This window comes from Neoarius graeffei, chromosome 25 (genome assembly GCF_027579695.1).
Source record: "Neoarius graeffei isolate fNeoGra1 chromosome 25, fNeoGra1.pri, whole genome shotgun sequence".
Lineage (NCBI taxonomy): Eukaryota > Metazoa > Chordata > Actinopteri > Siluriformes > Ariidae > Neoarius > Neoarius graeffei.
Window position 1 is genome coordinate 32462672 of NC_083593.1, and position 19163 is coordinate 32481834.

General features: G+C 42.0%; 1 protein-coding gene across 1 annotated transcript in view; it reads left to right on the forward strand.

Annotated features, from left to right (window-relative positions):
• The window catches only part of ltn1 (listerin E3 ubiquitin protein ligase 1), a 126368-nt gene that overhangs the window by 44010 nt on the left and 63195 nt on the right, over window positions 1–19163 (forward strand). Inside the window, exons 6-9 of the mRNA XM_060909293.1 lie at window positions 488–668; window positions 4867–5040; window positions 5329–5519; window positions 15126–15273. Coding sequence (XP_060765276.1) covers window positions 488–668; window positions 4867–5040; window positions 5329–5519; window positions 15126–15273 — 694 coding nt within the window. The remainder of the gene's footprint in view (window positions 1–487; window positions 669–4866; window positions 5041–5328; window positions 5520–15125; window positions 15274–19163) is intronic.

Genomic DNA, 19163 nt, shown 5'->3' on the forward strand with positions numbered 1-19163 from the left:
AAACGGGAAATGGTCGAATGATGAACACCGAAGTGCTGGGCGACCTCTGTCTGTGTACTTCCGGCACGCAACATCCCGATGGCCTGTTCACGTTGATTTTGGCTTAGGCGTGGCATCTTCAATAATGACAATTTTCCCATCATTTCCCCCGGGTATTTATAGGCAAGATTGTGTGTGTACAGTGTATGCAAAATTTGTTTGAAAATTAAAGCCTGTCCATGTCATTGACTACCCGAGTCATATTGTACGTTATTGAGTACAACTCCCTTAAATTCTGATTTGAGCACAGATTTGGAACTTATTCGGGCGGAACGAAGTTATTTTTCCATTGTGATATATTTCTTTTCTTCTTGAGATAAACTCAGCACGAATTCAGCAAGTTTTATCAATGCGCGTTTTTAAAGTTACTTAGTGTATTATTGCAGTTTCATTTCCATAATTTGGAGTTCTTCGTGGCAGTTGAAATGTCTGTTATGCGTCTGTGCAGGAGTGTGCCAGAAGAGGAGCGACAGGCAAAATATGTGCGTGTTCTGACCAGCTCGCTGCTGGCTCTCAAGAAACTGCTTGTGTCCTCATCCATTTCTGATCGCGAGGTTCTCAGCCAGCAGCTCACTCACATCATCTCCCAGGGGAAATTCTGGAAGTACAGCAAACACAAAACCCCACAGGTGAGGTGGATAAGGTGCAAAAAACCAAAACATTTTAGATCAGTGGTTCTCAAACTTTTTTCACCAAGTACCACCTCAGAAAATACTTGGCTCTCCAAGTACCACCATAATGACCAACATTAAAATACAGTAGCGTAGTAGGCCTAAGTATTCATTAAAAACAAGGTGGAGGTTTTATTTAACAAGTATATTTAATATTGTTGGCCACTGTAACATTACACACAGTACTTTGAACAGTAACACTGTGTTTAAATATAGGAAAATAAAACGCTGTACTTAAATAATGAATCAAATACAATTAATTGCACATAAAAGTGAAATAAACATTGTACTAAAATAAATATTAAGACAGTTCTTAGATTAAATGAAAATGCACTTAAAAGTTAAATAACTGTACTGTACTTAAATGTTAAGTATAAAAAAAAAGTACTGTACTTGAAAAAAATCAAAACAGGCTATGCATAGCTGCAGTTCTTGCCGTTTCTTAACTCCAGTGACTGCTTTCTGAAACAGAAACACCCACCCACAAACAGAGGAAGAACAATAAGATTAAGAATAAAACAAAAGTGAGGAAAAGCATTAAGAATAACAGCTGTAGTTAAATATACACAGAGTATTGACTGATTGACTATTGTGATGGGTGTGCATGCCTCTGTGAACACAGTCCTGCAACGTCTGGGTCAATGGAGGTCAGCTTCAGTCTCAGGTTTGGCTCAGCATCCACCCTGCTTTTGTACTTTTTGTTTTTATGACAACAAGTGAAGAAAAGCCTTTCTCGCACAGGTAGGTGGTCACAAAAGGAAGGAGAAATCGCACAGTCTTGTCAGAAAGCACAGGGTATTCACTGTACTGCTTCATCCAGAAGTCCAACAGAGTGTGCTTTCTGAAAGATGCCTTCAGTGTCGATATGAAGTTTCCTGTGCTTTGGCTACGGGTGTACCATAGGACAGAGTGGTGGACTCGGACTGCTTCAGTTCATCACGTTTTCGTAAAAAAAAAAAAATCCATTGGTTTGTCCTTTAGTGCTATGTTTGGTTATAAGATGCTGTTTGAGATGCGATGGTTTCATGGACTCATTGCTCAGAACGTCCCCGCATACGACACACTGCGGCCTGGGCAGCTCCTCTGTCCCGCTCCAGATTAATCCCAGTTTTATGTATTTTTTGTCATACTTCCTCCTTACTGGTTTCTGCCGTTTGCTAGCAGTTCTGGGACTGGTTTTGCCACTGTTGTTAGCATCTGTGCTCGGCTCACACACGTCCTCTTCAGTTCTCCCTCTGTTTTAAGACTGTCTGGATTTAAGCCACGACAGTAATTTTGTCGTACTCGTCATAATTAGCAAAGCCACCTCCACCTTTTCCCATCACAGCCTAGTCTACCAATGGCAGATAACCGTCTGTCAGCGGAACCGGCGGGAATGCGTATGTATGCTACGTATGGCTACCCAGAAGCACTTGCAAACTTTTTTTTAAATTATTAACTTAATTTTTATCTCCTTTCATTTTCTTGTCATCGGTTGATAAGATATTTTCATCCATTCGGATATTATGGATAGTATTTCACGTTTTATTTTTTAATTTTATTTATATTTAATTAAGTGATTCTTTGGCGTACCACTAGATGGAGCCCGCGTACCACAGTTTGAGAATCACTGTTTTAGATCATCCAACCAATTCACTCTAAACATTTTCAGCATTTCTAGGACTTACTGATGGAAAGTGAAGGAACAGAATGCTTGAATTCTTGATATCTACAGTGCCTTGCAAAAGTATTCATCCCCCCTGGTGTTTGTCCTGTTTTGTCACATTACAAGCTGGAATTAAAATGGATTTTTGGAGGGTTAGCACCATTTTTGATTTACACAACATGCCTACCACTTTAAAGGTGCACATTGTTGTTTTATTGTGACACAAACAATAAGATGAAAAACCAGAAATCTGGAGTGTGCGTAAGTATGAAGCCCCTAAATAAGAGCTGGTCCAACCAATTCACTTCATAAGTCACGTAATTAGTTGATTAAGATCCACCCGTGTGCAGTCAAAGTGTCATATGATCTGTCACATGATGTCTGTATAAATCAAGCTGTTCTGGAAGGACCCTGACTCTGCAACACTACTAAGCAAGCAACATGAAAACCAAGGAGCCTCCAAACAGGTCAGAGACAAAGTTGTGGAGAAGTATAGATCAGGGTTGGGTTATAAAAAGTATCCCAAACTTTGAATATCCCAGGGAGCACCATTAAATCCATTATAGCAAAATGGAAAGAATATGGCACCACTACAAACCTGACAAGAGAAGGCCACCCACCAAAACTCAGACCAGGCAAGGAGGACATTAATCAGAGATGCAACAAAGACACCAAAGATAACACTGAAGGAGCTGCAAAGATCCACAGTGGAGATGGGAGTATCTGTCCATCGGACCACTTTAAGCCGTACACTCCAAAGAGTGGGGCTTTATGGAAGAGTAGCCAGTAAAAGTCATTGCTTAAAAAAAAAATCAGGCTTTGAGTTTGCCCAACAGCATGTGGAAGACTCCCCAGACACATGGAAGAAGATTCCCTGGTCAAATGAGACAAAAATTGAACTTTTTGGCCATCATGGGAAATGCCATGTGTGGCACAAACCCGATACTGTCAGAACACCATCCTGACGTTGAAGCATGGTGGTGGTAGCATCATCTGCAGGGACAGGAAAGCTGGTCAGGACTGAAGGAAAGATGGATGGCACTAAATACAGGGCAATTCTGGAGGAAAACCTGTTTGAGTCAGCCAGAGATTTGAGACTGGGATGAAGCTTCACGTTCCAGCAGGACAATGACCCTAAACATACTGCTAAAGCTACACTGGAGCGGTTTAACAGGAAGCATTTAAATGTCTTGGAATGGCCTAATCAAAGCCCAGACCTCAATCCAGTTGAGAATCTGTGGCATAACTTGACGATTGCTGTACACCAACGCAATCCATCTAACTTCTAGGAGTTGGAGTAGTTTTGCCTTGAGGAATGGGCAAAAATCCCAGTGGCTAGATGTGTTAGCTCATAGAGACATACTCCAAGAGACTGGAAGTTGTAATTATAGCAAAAGGTGGCTCTACAAAGTATTGACTTGGGGGGGGGGTGAATACCTATGCACGCTCCAAATTTCTGTTTTCCCATCTTATTGTTTGTGTCATAATAAAACAACATTGTGCACCTTTAAAATGGTAGGCATGTTGTGTAAATCAAATGGTGCCAAACCCCCCAAAATCCATTTTCATTCCAGCTTGTAATGCAACAAAACAGGACAAACACCAGAAGGATGAATACTTTTGCAAGGCGCTGTATGATTCTATCCACGTTGACCAGATATGAGCAATCACACGCTCTGATTGGTTACTCTATTACTAGGATATCAGCTTATATACTGTGAGTAGAGAAAAACAAAATGGCTGAGCGTTTTGCTGAACCAACTGAGGGCCAAATTAAAAACTACTTGAAACAAAACCCCAAAATTTGTCATCAAGTATTTAAAAGAAACAGAAATAGCTCAAAGAATATAGTTTTTTTTTCCCCCCCTTTCCTTTCCCCCTAGTATTTCCTGTTCCACACTCCAGCCTAGTCGGTGGTGGTAACACACCTTTTAAGTTGGTTTGCCAACTGCCAAAAAACCCAAAAGAAGAAGAAAACTCCCCCCCCCCCCCCCCCCCCAAAAAAAAAAAAATATGGAGTAAAAGTATTTGATGGTAAGAATGTACTTTTTTTTTTTCTTCTTCCCAGGAATTATTATAATAGCATTTTTCACAAATTGCTACTGCCATTTTGGCGGTTTGTTTCCATTCTAAGTGGAAATTTTGTCGGAAGTTTTGTATAAAGTTTTTTTTTTTTTTTTTTTTTTTTTTTTTTTTTTTTAATTGAATTTGCAGAAAATAAAAAAAATTCTCAAAATCCAGTGAATGTGGATAGAATAAAACAGTTATTCCACTCAATCTCGTCATACATGGATTATAGTTGACTCGGCGTTACTCGCTTTGTCGGCTATCAGCTCATGTACGACTCAATTTTGTGGAATAACTGTTAAATATATTCAACTGATAAGCGATAATTTAATTGGTAAAAACGACTAAAGGAGACTGTTGAATGATAATTTAACAGATCAGAAACTTATTTACTTAAATGTAATGCAAGTACAAAGCTGGAAGTTGTGTTCTCTTCTCCTCCAGGTCAGAGGGGCGTTCTTTAATATGGTAGCTGCGCTGTGTGAAATCGTACCTCAGGTCGTTCAGACAGAAGCAGCTCGTGCTTGTTCTGCCGTACTCCTCAGTATCGATGACTCCGACCCTGTTGTGCTGCCGCCGCTATGGGAAGCTGTTCTGCATGTTATCTCCAGCATACAGGTCAGGCCCTTTGGTGTGATCTTTGTGTGAGTGATGGTTCTCTTTTATTTTTTTATTAATATTGTTTTATTAAATATTTGATTTTTTTCACATTTTTGGCTTAAATGAAGTAAAAAAAAATCCAAAAGGGTTTTAACCTTTCCAACTTTATAATTCAGGTCTCAGGATTGCACAGTTAATATTCGGACTTCAGTAGCACCTCTATAGATTTTTTTTGTTTCTTTTTCTGACAGTAAATTAAAATATTGGATTATCCTTCATCAGTTTAATGTTCTCAATGTTCTGCAGGACTGTTGGACTCACGTCAATGCTCAGAAGGGTGTGCTGCCCAAGCTTTGGGCTCTGTTGAGGGCAGGGGGGCGGGGCTTGGCCACCACCCTGCACCCCAATTTACTTCCCTTTATCAGCCAACTGCCAGGAGAGATCACTGAGCCCAAACTCAACTTCTGCAGCACATTCTTCTCTTCCCTTATAGAAGGGTAAGACACCTGGATCACTGTATCACTGATTTGCTTTAGAGCAGGGGTTCTCAACCTTTTCTACTTTAAGCAGGGATGCAAACGGCGCGCCTTTTGGCAGATGCCGCCTTTTTCACAGCTGTCTGGGGGACTTGTGTGAATCACGCAGATCCGATGAGTTTCTTTTTTTTGGGGGGGGCGTTGGAGTGCGCACGTAAAGCCAATTGGCTGCGCGCCATTATCTGCTGCTGGCTGCACTTCACTGCACGCGCAAGGATTTCCATCAGTCCAACGTAAGTTACGTAATTGGCTTTACGTACGCAGCTTTCTGATTTACTGTTTTCTTCTCATACTTATACTTTCTATGTTTCATGGACTGTAGAGATGCACCGATACCACATTTGTGAAAACCGATACGAGTATGAGTACTATCATTTCAGTACTTGCCGATACCGAGTACTACCGATACTGTTGATGTTATTAAAATATAGGCTACCTACATATCTATAATCTAAGGCAGCTGGGCCATAGAAGGTTCACGCTGCATGCTGCACGCTACACGCGTGTAAAGAAAAGTGGACAAACGTAGCATGACTTGCTCTGGGCCATAGAACGGCGTTCACGTTGCACGCTGCACGCTTCACGCGTGAAGCGAGAAATGAACATGCACACTTTTTTCTAGGCGTGAAGATGGAAATTCCAGTCAATGCATGCACGACCCCAAGGTCACCGCCGCGCCAGCCAATCAGAACGGGTCTAGGGAGATAAAATGGACGACTACCGAGAAAAGTTGATCGAGTTTGTTCGAGAAAGGCCCCTGCTATGGGATCCGCGTGTGGTGGATTATAAAGACAGGGACCAGAAGGCACAAGTTTGGGAGGACTTGAATGAGCGTGTGAAATCACCGACAGGTATGTGTTATAGTCTTCGGGCGTGTGCCGTCAAAAAGCACTGGGCTATCGTTTTGATTTTGATATCATTGTTTTAGTCGTCATCCGAAGAGTCCATATTGTTGGTTACTCGGTCAAAGTAGAACAGACGCAACACGTGAACATCCAAGCATGAAGTTTAATGGCCCAGGGTCCGGTTCTTCACGTGAACGTGCAGCGTGAACCTTCTATGGCCCAGCTGCCTAACACCCGCGGGCCGCCGCAATGCTCGCAACCACCCACTACAACTCTGCGCACTGACATTCAGTACCCAGCAGAGGGAGACAACTAGTCATGAACGAGTGTATAGAGAAGACGACTCAGCCGTTACAACCAAACGAACATGTCGTCCTCAGCAGTTTGGCGTTTTTATAAAATTTTGGAGGAAGACAGGAGCAAAGTGAAATGCACCATATGCAGTGCAACAATAGCAAGAGGTGGGAAGGAAAGTACTTCATTTCTAACTGGAGTGATCATGCACACGGGTTCACATTGACAATCTCCGCTGCTCCAGAAGCGCAGAGTAGCCTTGAGTCCACGTCACACAGCGCCTCTTCACGGTAGCGCTTATCTTTTGCAACATTGTTACAATAATGTTGCAAAACCTAAGCGCTGCTGCGCTAGGCCTACTAGGCCTACATAACAATGTTGCAAAAGAAGCGCTACCGTGAAATGAAGAGGCGCTGTCTGCTGGCAGTGTAACGTGGACTACAAGGCTATCTGCGCTTCCGTGTGCAACCTCTCTCGATTGTCGCGCAACATTCACTCCCAGAAAACTACACTCATTGCAAATAGCCTACACAAAGAATTAAATATTTAGCTGCTGCAATTTCTGAAAAAGGCTGCTATTTATTTGGATTAGATTACAATGTCCAACTTTCGAAGTCAAGAAAGACTTGCACTCTTGCAACATGTAAGACCGATTGTTGATGAAGGGAGGAGAGAGCAGTGAGTTACCACATGCAGCGTGATCATTTCACTCCGCTGGTCACTTACCCCCTCTATCATCGGCCTTCCGCAACATTGCGGTCTTGGTTGACTTAAGGGTTGTTCTGGTGGTGCGCTTAAACTACTCCAATTACATTTAGCAACAAGACAAGGGCGTGAAAGGGAGGAGCAGTGACCATCGCAACATCACAGAGAGCGCACAAGATAACAGTGGCGGCCGGCGACGATGTATTATTTAATTTCCATCGCCAGTAATGCAGACTAAAATATGCCCCCCCCCTCCTCTCATGTGCATGTGCGCACATCCTGCTGTGTGCTGCAGGAGAGTTGAATGCCTCGAGCACGCTCTTGTTCAGTCGCAGAACTTGTTAGGCAGATGCTGTTGCTGTCCATTCGCAACATCGCGTCCCGTGCTCGTGGAGCTCCATACCTGTAGATGGGACGTCAGTTTCCTTGGTCTTAGCGTTGCCCTCAACTGAAACAAGTTGGAAAACTCAATCAGCCATTTCTTAAAGCTCTCTCTCTCACTCTTCACTCTTAAAAGGATAGTTCAGGATTTTTGACATGAATCTGTATGGCATCCCCATCAATAGTGTTGTGCAAACACACTGACTTACCCCCGACAGCATCCTGTGAGTCCAGTTCTTGTCCAGTTTTGGTCCAGACGAAAGTAGTCCGGCAAGTTTGTTGGGGTCACGAAAGTAAAACGTTTTTCGTCTCAAAACAGTATGTGTTCAAAAGAGTGATATATTTGCATCACAAAACCGTTGTCAAATAAAAAGTCAGACCTCGAAATCGCTTGGTACTATTTTCTCTCCCTTCTTATCACTGCGCGCTGCCGCCAGGTGACAGCCACGGCTGTTTCATTCATTGTTTACTAGTGATGGGAATTTCGGCTCTTTTTCGGGAGCCGGCTCTTTTGGCTCTTCTTACTATAAGGAGCCGGATCTTTCGGCTCCTGAGATTTTATTTTTGATTTAAAGGAGTACGCCACCCCCAGATGAAATTGAGTCAGTCCCTAGAGTTGGATGAGTGAGCCAAAGCGTTTTGTAGCCGACCCAGCCATTGTCCTGATCTATAAACGCCCCGGTTAGCTTAGCTTAGCGTAGTCACTGTAATCCGGCGTGTCCAGCTAGCATTGTCGTTACAAAAGTGAATTAAATAACTCAAGATTGTTTATAATTATTTCTCATGACTTGTACAGTCACATCGAGTACACATATCAATGCAAATTAACACGAAGGGATTTACTAGACCAATTTATATCTGGAACTATTTTCAGCCACAGCACAGGCAAAGCACCGCTGCAGGCGCAAAGACACCGCGCAGCGCCTGAAAACGGGTGCGCAGCGCCTGAAAACCCGTTTTCAGGCACTGCGCGGTGTCTTTGCGCCTTCCTTTTCCTACCTATTCCTTTAATTGCTGCAATTAACTAGTTAATTCTGATTCTATTTCTCCTCTCAGTTATAATCTGTCCTGCTTTTGAAAAGATCCTCTCTGGGGGGACAGATGCTGCCACTATACACATCCTCCGTGCCATCACGTGTGTAAGCCGTGGATAGAGTGCAGCCTTCGTCTCCCACCAGCTTAGTGGGTCTGCGTTTCGCTGTCACCTGGCGGCAGCGCGCAGTGATGAGAAGGGAGAGAAAATAGTGCCAAGCGATTTCAAGGTCTGACTTTTTATTTGACAACGGTTTTGTGATGCAAATATATCACTCTTTTGAACACATACTGTTTTGAGACGAAAAACGTTTTACTTTCGTGACCCCAACAAACTTGCCGGACTACTTTCGTCTGGACCAAAACTGGACAAGAACTGGACTCACAGGATGCTGTCGGGGGTAAGTCAGTGTGTTTGCACAACACTATTGATGGGGATGCCATACAGAGTCATGTCAAAAATCCCGAACTATCCCTTTAAACTCTCCCGGTTGGACTCGTACTTAAAAACTCTGCCGGTTGGATTCACTTATACAAAAATCCGATTTTCATTTGTTTGTTAGTGAGTAGCCTGTCCTACAAAACCCTTACCTAGGCGAATAGCCAACATTAAAAAAGGACAACGTTGGGGATCTTAGCGTAGGCCTATCTGCGCATGGCAGCGAAAGGGAGTGGAGTGTGGAGAGATGTTTAAAATGACAGTGTTGGGGAAAGATGTTGTGACGGCACTGTTTCATGACTATGCAAACACATCTTCGTCATGGAAAAATGGGTTGTTGTCCAACAATTTTTTTTGTCTTCTGACGAAATTAGCCTACGCTCAATGCTTGAGATTTACAATTTTTTTCCTGGGAGAGGCTTTTTTTCCTCGAACGGACACTGGCAAACGGCGCTTCACGGAACACTATCGGCGCATGGTATAGCCTATCATATTATGCTCAAGCCTGAGCTCAACAATGCTTCAGTTTTTTTTTCTCTCTCGAATGGAACAAAAAGCGCTGCAGGGAACATTGGTATCGGCGCATGGGATCGGCACTGGTATCGGTTCATGGTATCGGCAACTGTTTGACAAGTACGAGTATAAGTATATTAGTGGAGTATCGGGGCCGATGCCAGTATCGGTGCATGCTTAATGGACTGTAACGGCATTTGCTTATTTAGTAATTTTAATACAGAATTTACTTTGAAATTATAATCAGACACTCCAACGCCCCCCCCCCCCCCCCCAAAAAAAAAAAAAAAAACAACTCATCGGATCTGCACGATTCACACAATTCCCCCAGACAGCCATGAAAAAGGCGACATCCGCCAAAAGGCGCGCCGTTTGCATCCGTTAAGGCCCACCTACAGTATTCATACTTGTAACGAGTCAGGGCCCATTAAAAAAGATCCCTCATTATTTTGGCTCATCTATCGTCTAATAATATACCGTAAAGTGGATTAACAGAATCCAATGTCACTCCCTGTTATAGATGGGAGCGCAGAAATTAAATAAATACAATAAAAACAAACTGTTTTTAATTGTAAGTATTGTGTTTAAAACTGTATGGCTGTGTCAGGAGCCAACATAAAACCCTGCATGCAGGGCATTCTCAGTCAAAAAGGATTAATGATCCAAAAGTGGAGTCTGGTCCATTAACACAAGAACTTATTGCCATGTTTGTGTACAGCAAACAATCAAGTTATTAAAACCAAGAAGTTGATATAGAAACGACTCCATGGGATTAGATCCTTACACACTAACAAAGAAGGATTTTTCCTACGAGTTGGAAAATTATCCATCCGTTGAGTTTCCGGCATCTCAAACTACCTGGTGCTGCAGACATCGTTCTACACGGGGACACGGATGAAAACCTAGAAGAGCATGGAGGCGTACAACTTTTGAGATGTGGCCGGGTTAAAGATCTGAGGATCAGGATACTACAAGGTAGACGGATCTAAGTGCAGCAAGAGTGTTCATTAGCAGGCGTGATATTTACGAAAACAAAACAGAAAGCACAGTCATAAAGCAGAGCATTTAAACAGCGTTATAAACATGGCTAGAAACAAACATGACCGTGATGATGGTAATACTTCGCAAAGCCTCTGTGAAAACAGCATTCGTATGTGCATGTGCTGATTGCGCACAAGTCAGTACCAGGTGTTTCCCATAATGACTGGCTCCCAAGCGCGTGCGCAATGTGCTGCGGCCGCTCGAGCTGCACCAGGCTCAAGTACGCAAAGGCGTGACAGTCAAGTGGTCACCTGCTGTGTGACCACAAGTTTTAGCTCACCTGTATATCGCCACCAAAATGCCTCATTTTCATCGATGACCTATCGCAAAGTATCACGAGCTGTAGTGCGACCGTAGCTTAATGAGACGGATGTGACCTCGGATGCAACCCAGCAATTGTACCTGACTACGAGTAAAAAAAAAAAAAAATTTTACTTCAACTTGAAAAAAAATTCGTGGCCCAGTGGTTGAGAGACACTGCTTTAGAGACTTTTGATTAATACGTTTGATTGAATATGATTTAGACCTGTCTAAAGAGAGACTAGATAATGTTGCTTATAACACATTGCTGCAGGCTTCTCAAATCTGATTGGCTAGAAGGATCATTACTGTTCTATAACATTTTCTTCCTCAAAGCAGTGACCTGTATGGTTACTGTTACAGGTTTCGCAAGCAAATATGTCTGTATGTTGATTTGATCTCAGCTATACGGTTTTGAATGGTGATGTTGGTTTTAATTTGAAATAAAATGATGCAAGAAATAATACAGATAAAACTAAATCTTTGATGTGAATATTCAGAATTTGGGAAAAATTCTGCAAATTTGTGGAAAAATGGCGGCTTGATCTGGGACATGATAAATGGTTGACTACATCGCATTCCCTTAAAAAGGTTGTAGTCCACTGAAAAGTCTACAGTTATCACTAATTGTATTTTAAGTTGTAACTTTATACACCTAAGGATTGGTGCGCTCATAGAATAATCATAACCGTCATAAAACATCATGCAAAATATTTGATCTCCGTTGTAACTCCATTTTCCGCATACCCAAAACCAATACGATCGTGTGTTTTGATCTAAACGGAAAGCCTCAGGGTCAAGGTCACTACCTCACCAAAAGTAGTAACTTAAAATCACTACGCCATATAAACATTTAGTTATAAATCTGCGATTTTGTTTTTTAAAAAGAAGTTAGTGAGTTAGAACTTTATTGATCCCCATGGGGCAATTGTATTTGCTGTACAGTCGCTGGCACAAGACATGAGACACAGACAGGCATCCAAAACAACAGAAAAAACACATACACAGAAAATTGCTATTCACACACTAATACTACATTGGTTGACTGAATTACCACTTGGCCTCGTTTAGGGCTTTTATCGCTTGGGGTACAAAAGAAAACCTTGACCTGTTTTTGGACAGCAGAGGGGGACAAAACCGACGTCCAGATGGCAGGAGTTGAAATGAAGGACAGCGTGTGTGTGTGTGTGTGTGTATTGTTCAATAATGTTATCAGCCTTTTTAACAAGTCTGTCTCTATAAATACTTTCCATACTTGGCAGAGTGATCCCAAGAAGCTTGCTGGCAGTAGAGACTGTCTTTCTGACCACCTTTTTCTGTGCCTCAGTGGCATTGCCAAACCAGCAAGTAATACAGAAGGTTAAAACACTTTCAATAAAAGCAGTATAAAACATGTGAAGCATCTTTTTGTCAACCTTAAAAACAAGCAGTTTCTTTAAGAAGTACATTCTTTGCTGTGTCTTGGTATGCAGTAAATCAGTCCATGAGTCCCATTTCAGCTTATTGTCAAGTACGACACCCAGGTATTTATAAGTGGAGACAGTCTGAATGGTCTCTCCCATCACAACTGTGGCAGAGGATGAGTGTGACCTTCTAAAATCAATAGAATGGACAGATTAAAAATAGCATCTAAGGCCCTATTGGCGTTCGCTTTGGGATGAATGTATGCAACGGTGTAAAAGATCTGGGGAAACTCTCTTGGAAGATATGGGGGTCGCAGAGAGACACAAAGCAGTTCAATATCGGGAGTACAAAGGCTCTCTCTCACCACCACAGTCCTACACCACTCGTCCCGAATGAGCAGACAGGCACCGCCCCCTCGGATCTTCCCGGTAGTTGAAGGGTCCCGGTCAGTGCGGAACACGGAAAATCCAGGGGGTCCCACCTCGCTGTCAGAGACGTTGCTGTCCAGCCACGTCTCTGTGATGGCCAGGATGCAGGCACTCCGATACTCGTGCAGGTACCGGACATTCGCTGTCAGCTCGTCCGTTTTTGCTCTCAGGGACTGGGCGTTGATCAGCAGGGTGATGGGAAGAGGAAGTTTGTTTCTCAGTCTTCTGAGTTTCTGCCGAATGCCCCCTTTAGATCCCCGTTTGTGTCTGGTCCAGATAGTACATCTCTTTGGATTTCTTCTGAGGTAGTTTGGTATGGAGTTGACAATGAGTTTGTGATCCGTATGCATATGATCGCGCAACAGGAGAAGGAATTCCCTGCTGTATTGTGTTACACCTGCCACGCCAACACGGTCATGGAAGTGGCCACGGGTGAAGCAAGTGTTTAAAAACACTGCAAGCAGTCCAATCGCACACAAATATGCGAAGTCCATTGTAGCCTTAGTGCGAACTACATGCAAGATTAATCACATCCATCCAAACAATGACTGACGAGTAAATAAATAAACAAACAGAACACACACAGTGCCAAACGCGAACGACAGCAGGGCAGCCACAGCGCAGCGCCCGGAACCAAAAGCTGAAAGTTAGGTATAGAATATGTTTCTTACAGAATATGTTACGATGGTAGCTGGTCTTGTATGAATTTCTGAGCTATAAAATGAGTTGTGGTCTATTTTTTACCGCAGCGTGTTATTTGTGTGCGGGGAAGGACACACATTAACAATTTGCATGTGTAGAATGGAATTTTCCACTCCAACAGTTAGAAGTTGATCGTGCTTCCATTTGCGGTCTTTCTGTTACGCGGGTGATCTGTTCGGACGTTATCACTGAAAAAAGGTGAGTTTTGACAGTTTTATTTTGTTTTAGTCTTGCAGTATAAGGCAATAGAATGTTTTTCATCTGACTTTAATATTTCGTAGTGTTTGCGTATTTTTGGCCAATATTTTGCAACCATGGTCAATTTAGATCGAACTTTTGATCGAATCTACGGCCAGTCATTTTGCCCCGCCCCCGCCTCGCTCTCCGTCTGGTGCGGTAGTGATGCCCTGTTGCTTGCGCGCCGCAGCAGAAACCCGTGCGACCTTCAGCCGGTACAGTCGCTGTTCTTTTACCACCACCGTTATTCTCATCTTTCCGGTGTGTTCTTGATTTTTCCATTTTGTCCTATTTCGCCATATCAAATACCCAAAATGTATCATATTATTCATATTTAAGTGAATAATCAATTCAGTCATCATTGCTTGGCATTTTTAACCCAAGCAATCAAAAAGAGGAAATTTATTCAATATTTTCACTCATCTGTGAAGGAGGGGCTTTAATTCTTCATGATGTAGTTATTTTATATGTAAATCAATTTTACAAAAGCATTTGAATTGAAATCAAAAACTTTTTCCACAGTGGAGGCCAGATAGAGCAAAATACTATCTTTATTCTTATTAAACATGACAGAAGAAACATTGAGTGCTGGGTAAATGCAAAAAAAAATAGTCAAATTAGAACATTAATTTTTTGACCATAATGTCCCAAATGAGAGACCAGTTTCTGAGACGGACCCATATACACAGCACACCTCATTTAAAGGTAAGAAATGCTGCTTTGTTTATTGTTGATGCTCTGGCAGCCATGTTAATAAACTTGGAGGACCTTGGAGTTGAGGAGACCATCCCGAGTTTCTGAGTAGGAATTTGGAGATCATGCTGTCATTTAATACAAGAAAGACGTTTATAAAAGATTTATGGAAGGAGTCTCCAGCACTGGAGTAGTTTGAGATAAAGCTGTTCTGCCCCTAAGGATGGAGAATTTTGACGTTGCTTGGCAACAAAGTGTCTTATTAGCTCCAAGATGAAGTGAGGAAATGGCTGATTATAGCTGCTATAACACAAGTGATAACAAGAACAAATTTGTTACATGGTCATTCCATATTAAATATAACTATAAATTGGATAAAACATTTGTCATTGCTCTAAGAGGAATAAAACACTTTGAAACATGCTGTTAACAGTCTTCTGCTACTTTACATGTCCTGATATAATATAGTCAGCCTCAAATCCATTAATTCGCACTGCTGAGCGAAGGTTAAATGTCCTCAGAGTGTCTGTGTCTCACTGTCTGTCTGCTCTAGGTTTTCCAGCGAGCGTGCCTTAGTCAGTTCCTCAGAGTCTGCAGCCATCGTCTTTGCTACCATGGAGTGCCTCCGTTTTTTTCTGCTACAGAATGCCGGAGAGGAGCCAGAGCAGCGAGCCATCCAGAACATGCTCATCTCCGAGCAGGTGAGTGGCTCTAGGGCTGTGTGTATCGGTGTGGTACTGTTGGGCAGGGATATTTTCCTTTCCCAGGCCTTACACTTACATTCAGCTGAATCTTTGCTGAGCCTTACCTTCCTTTGTTTAGGTTGCAGCGTGCAAAGGTTTGAAATTATCCTTTTAAGCTATGAAGTTTCCAACGACAAGGCTAGAAGATACATAGATCGTTTCAAATTAAGTTCTTTTGTAGAGTAGTACATTTAAATTTCAGAAAGGGGTTAAAAAAACAGATCTCATAACAATTACGGTGATCCATGTCACCTATGTGGGTTTAAAAAAAAGATTTGAGTGTATACACTACAGGTTGGGCAAATATAACTTTATATAAGAATATCAGAATATTTCTTGTTAAATTAAACCCATTCCTCGAGATCCTTGGAAAAGACATGCGATCAGGTACAAAGCAAAAATATAAACGTAGCCATATCAGACGCTCACTGGCCGTGCTGTGAAAATTGTGTGTGCAGACGCTCATCTGAGTTTCCAAATCTGTCACTGAATGTCACTCTTGAATATTTTCTATTGTGAATACAATCATTAAAAAGCTTACAGTTTCTGCTTTCCAAAGAAATTTATCTCGTTAAGATCTGTACAGTACTTTGGGAGTAACAGCAGGTTGAAGTTGGTACAACAGAGTAAAAACTGTGCTCGCGTGACGTCAGGAAACTGCCGGTGCTTTCTGAGTCACGGGAAAGTGGGCAGGCTCGCTCTCTTCTGACTGGATTACTCATGAATATCAATCAGATGACTTTTATAGGGATGTTCTCTCGCTCTCAGTGTTTCTGATGAAATATTCAGCAAAATTTTCCGTCTGCTAGTTTTGGTGTTATGCTTCACGGGAGACTTTGAAGTGAGTGTTCATAGGTTTACCTAATTATTTTTTTCAACTCAAACTAATTCATGTAAATAAATAACTATTTTAGAGTATAACTACAACCCCGATTCCAAAAAAGTTGGGACAAAGTACAAATTGTAAATAAAAACGGAACGCCATGATGTGGAAGTTTCAAAATTCCATATTTTATTCAGAATAGAACATAGATGACATATCAAATGTTTAAACTGAGAAGATGTATCATTTAAAGAGAAAAATTAGGTGATTTTAAATTTCATGACAACAACACATCTCAAAAAAGTTGGGACAAGGCCATGTTTACCACTGTGAGACATCCCCTTTTCTCTTTACAACAGTCTGTAAACGTCTGGGGACCGAGGAGACAAGTTGCTCAAGTTTAGGGATAGGAATGTTAACCCATTCTTGTCTAATGTAGGATTCTAGTTGCTCAACTGTCTTGGGTCTTTTTTGTCGTATCTTCCGTTTTATGATGCGCCAAATGTTTTCTATGGGTGAAAGATCTGGACTGCAGGCTGGCCAGTTCAGTACCCGGACCCTTCTTCTACGCAGCCATGATGCTGTAATTGATGCAGTATGTGGTTTGGCATTGTCATGTTGGAAAATGCAAGGGCTTCCCTGAAAGAGACGTCGTCTGGATGGGAGCATATGTTGCTCTAGAACCTGGATATACCTTTCAGCATTGATGGTGTCTTTCCAGATGTGTAAGCTGCCCATGCCACACGCACTAATGCAACCCCATACCATCAGAGATGCAGGCTTCTGAACTGAGTGCTGATAACAACTTGGGTCGTCCTTCTCCTCTTTAGTCCGAATGACACGGCATCCCTGATTTCCATAAAGAACTTCAAATTTTGATTCGTCTGACCACAGAACAGTTTTCCACTTTGCCACAGTCCATTTTAAATGAGCCTTGGCCCAGAGAAGACGTCTGTGCTTCTGGAGCATGTTTAGATACGGCTTCTTCTTTGAACTATAGAGTTTTAGCTGGCAACGGCGGATGGCACGGTGAATTGTGTTCACAGATAATGTTCTCTGGAAATATTCCTGAGCCCATTTTGTGATTTCCAATACAGAAGCATGCCTGTATGTGATGCAGTGCCGTCTAAGGGCCCGAAGATCACGGGCACCCAGTATGGTTTTCCGGCCTTGACCCTTACGCCCAGAGATTCTTCCAGATTCTCTGAATCTTTTGATATTATGCACTGTAGATGATGATATGTTCAAACTCTTTGCAATTTTACACTGTCGAACTCCTTTCTGATATTGCTCCACTATTTGTCGGCGCAGAATTAGGGGGATTGGTGATCCTCTTCCCATCTTTACTTCTGAGAGTCGCTGCCACTCCAAGATGCTCTTTTTATACCCAGTCATGTTAATGACCTATTGCCAATTGACCTAATGAGTTGCAATTTGGTCCTCCAGCTGTCCCTTTTTTGTACCTTTAACTTTTCCAGCCTCTTATTGCCCCTGTCCCAACTTTTTTGAGATGTGTTGCTGTCATGAAATTTCAAAATGTCTCACTTTTGACATTTGATATGTTGTCTATGTTCTATTGTGAATACAATATCAGTTTTTGAGATTTGTAAATTACTGCATTCCGTTTTTATTTATAATTTGTACTTTGTCCCAACTTTTTTGGAATCAGGGTTGCAGTTGTTTTGATGAAAAATATTGAGATCTTAGTGGTTGGAATGAGATTTTAAAAAAACCGGAAGTCAGAAACGCGAGCGTCAATTTCAGTTTAGTTAATTGGAATTGTTTGTTGGATGTGGATAACAGTTTTTTTTTTTTTTTTTTGAGTTTCGCTTTGAAAGCTGTGAATATTAATCGAAATAATAATCATTTATATTCTTGAATATAAACACTAGTAGGCCCTACTTAGTAGGGGTGGCACGGTACACAAAAGTGACGGTCCGGTACGTACCTCGGTCCAGACCCCACGGGTACGGTACATTTTCGGTATGGTGCAGGGGAAAAAAACAAAAAAAAAAACAAAAAGGTTGTCCTTAAGGGTATTTATTGTTCAAAAATAGGTAGCTGAAATATTCTGAATCAAAATGAAAAGTGGAACAATGAAGGCAAGGCCACAGATCACAACATAATACTGAGGTACAGTGTTTTAACAGTAATAAACTTCAATCCATTTTTGCAATTATAAACTGCAGTATGTACCTCTTAATGTATTACACCTTCATTCAATTTTTAAGTTTTTCTTCAAAAAAACTAGTTTGTCCACACGATCAGTGCCGAGTGTAGATCTAGTGGCCGTAACTGTCACCTGCTGTTGAAAACACCCTTTCACTGGGCACTGATGTAGCAGGTATGGCCAAGTAACTTTTTGCCAATATAGCTAAATTAGGATACAGAGATTCGTGACATTTCCACCAGGAAAGCGGGTCAGAGTCAACTGAGGCACATTCTTTTGCCATGTAAGCACTGACTTCTTCCTTTAACTTCTGATTCAAAGTAGGCTGGCTCCTCTGATCAGCCCTGAAGAGGGAGCCAGAAATTTCTGCCATCGCTGACCTCTTGGAAGGAGGTGGGAAGGAGGATACCTCTGACTCCTCTGCCTTCACTGGCAAAGGAGTGGCCTGTGAAGTTGATGGTCTGTCCTCCTGTGTGGACAGAGACAGATCATTCTGCAATGTGAAAAGGGGGAAAACAATAAATTGAGCATTATGGTGTAACAGTAGATTAGTCACTTAAGAAATAACATTTTATATATTATTATTTATTATTATTATTTTCTTAAATGCATACCTGTTGTGCTCTTTCCAGCACTTCTCTGGCTACTTGTGTGCTGCTCGTACAAGGGGCGCGTTTGTATGACTACCGTTCTCATCTCCCACGAAGAGCTGATAAAATGCGCCGTTACTGTGAGAAAGCTTTCGGTAGCTCGAGACGTCCACGAATCAGTTGTGAGAGCAATTTCTATTGGAGCCGCTGACAACTCCAATTCTACTACGTGCCTTGTTCTTTTGTAAATGTCTGGTACTACCGT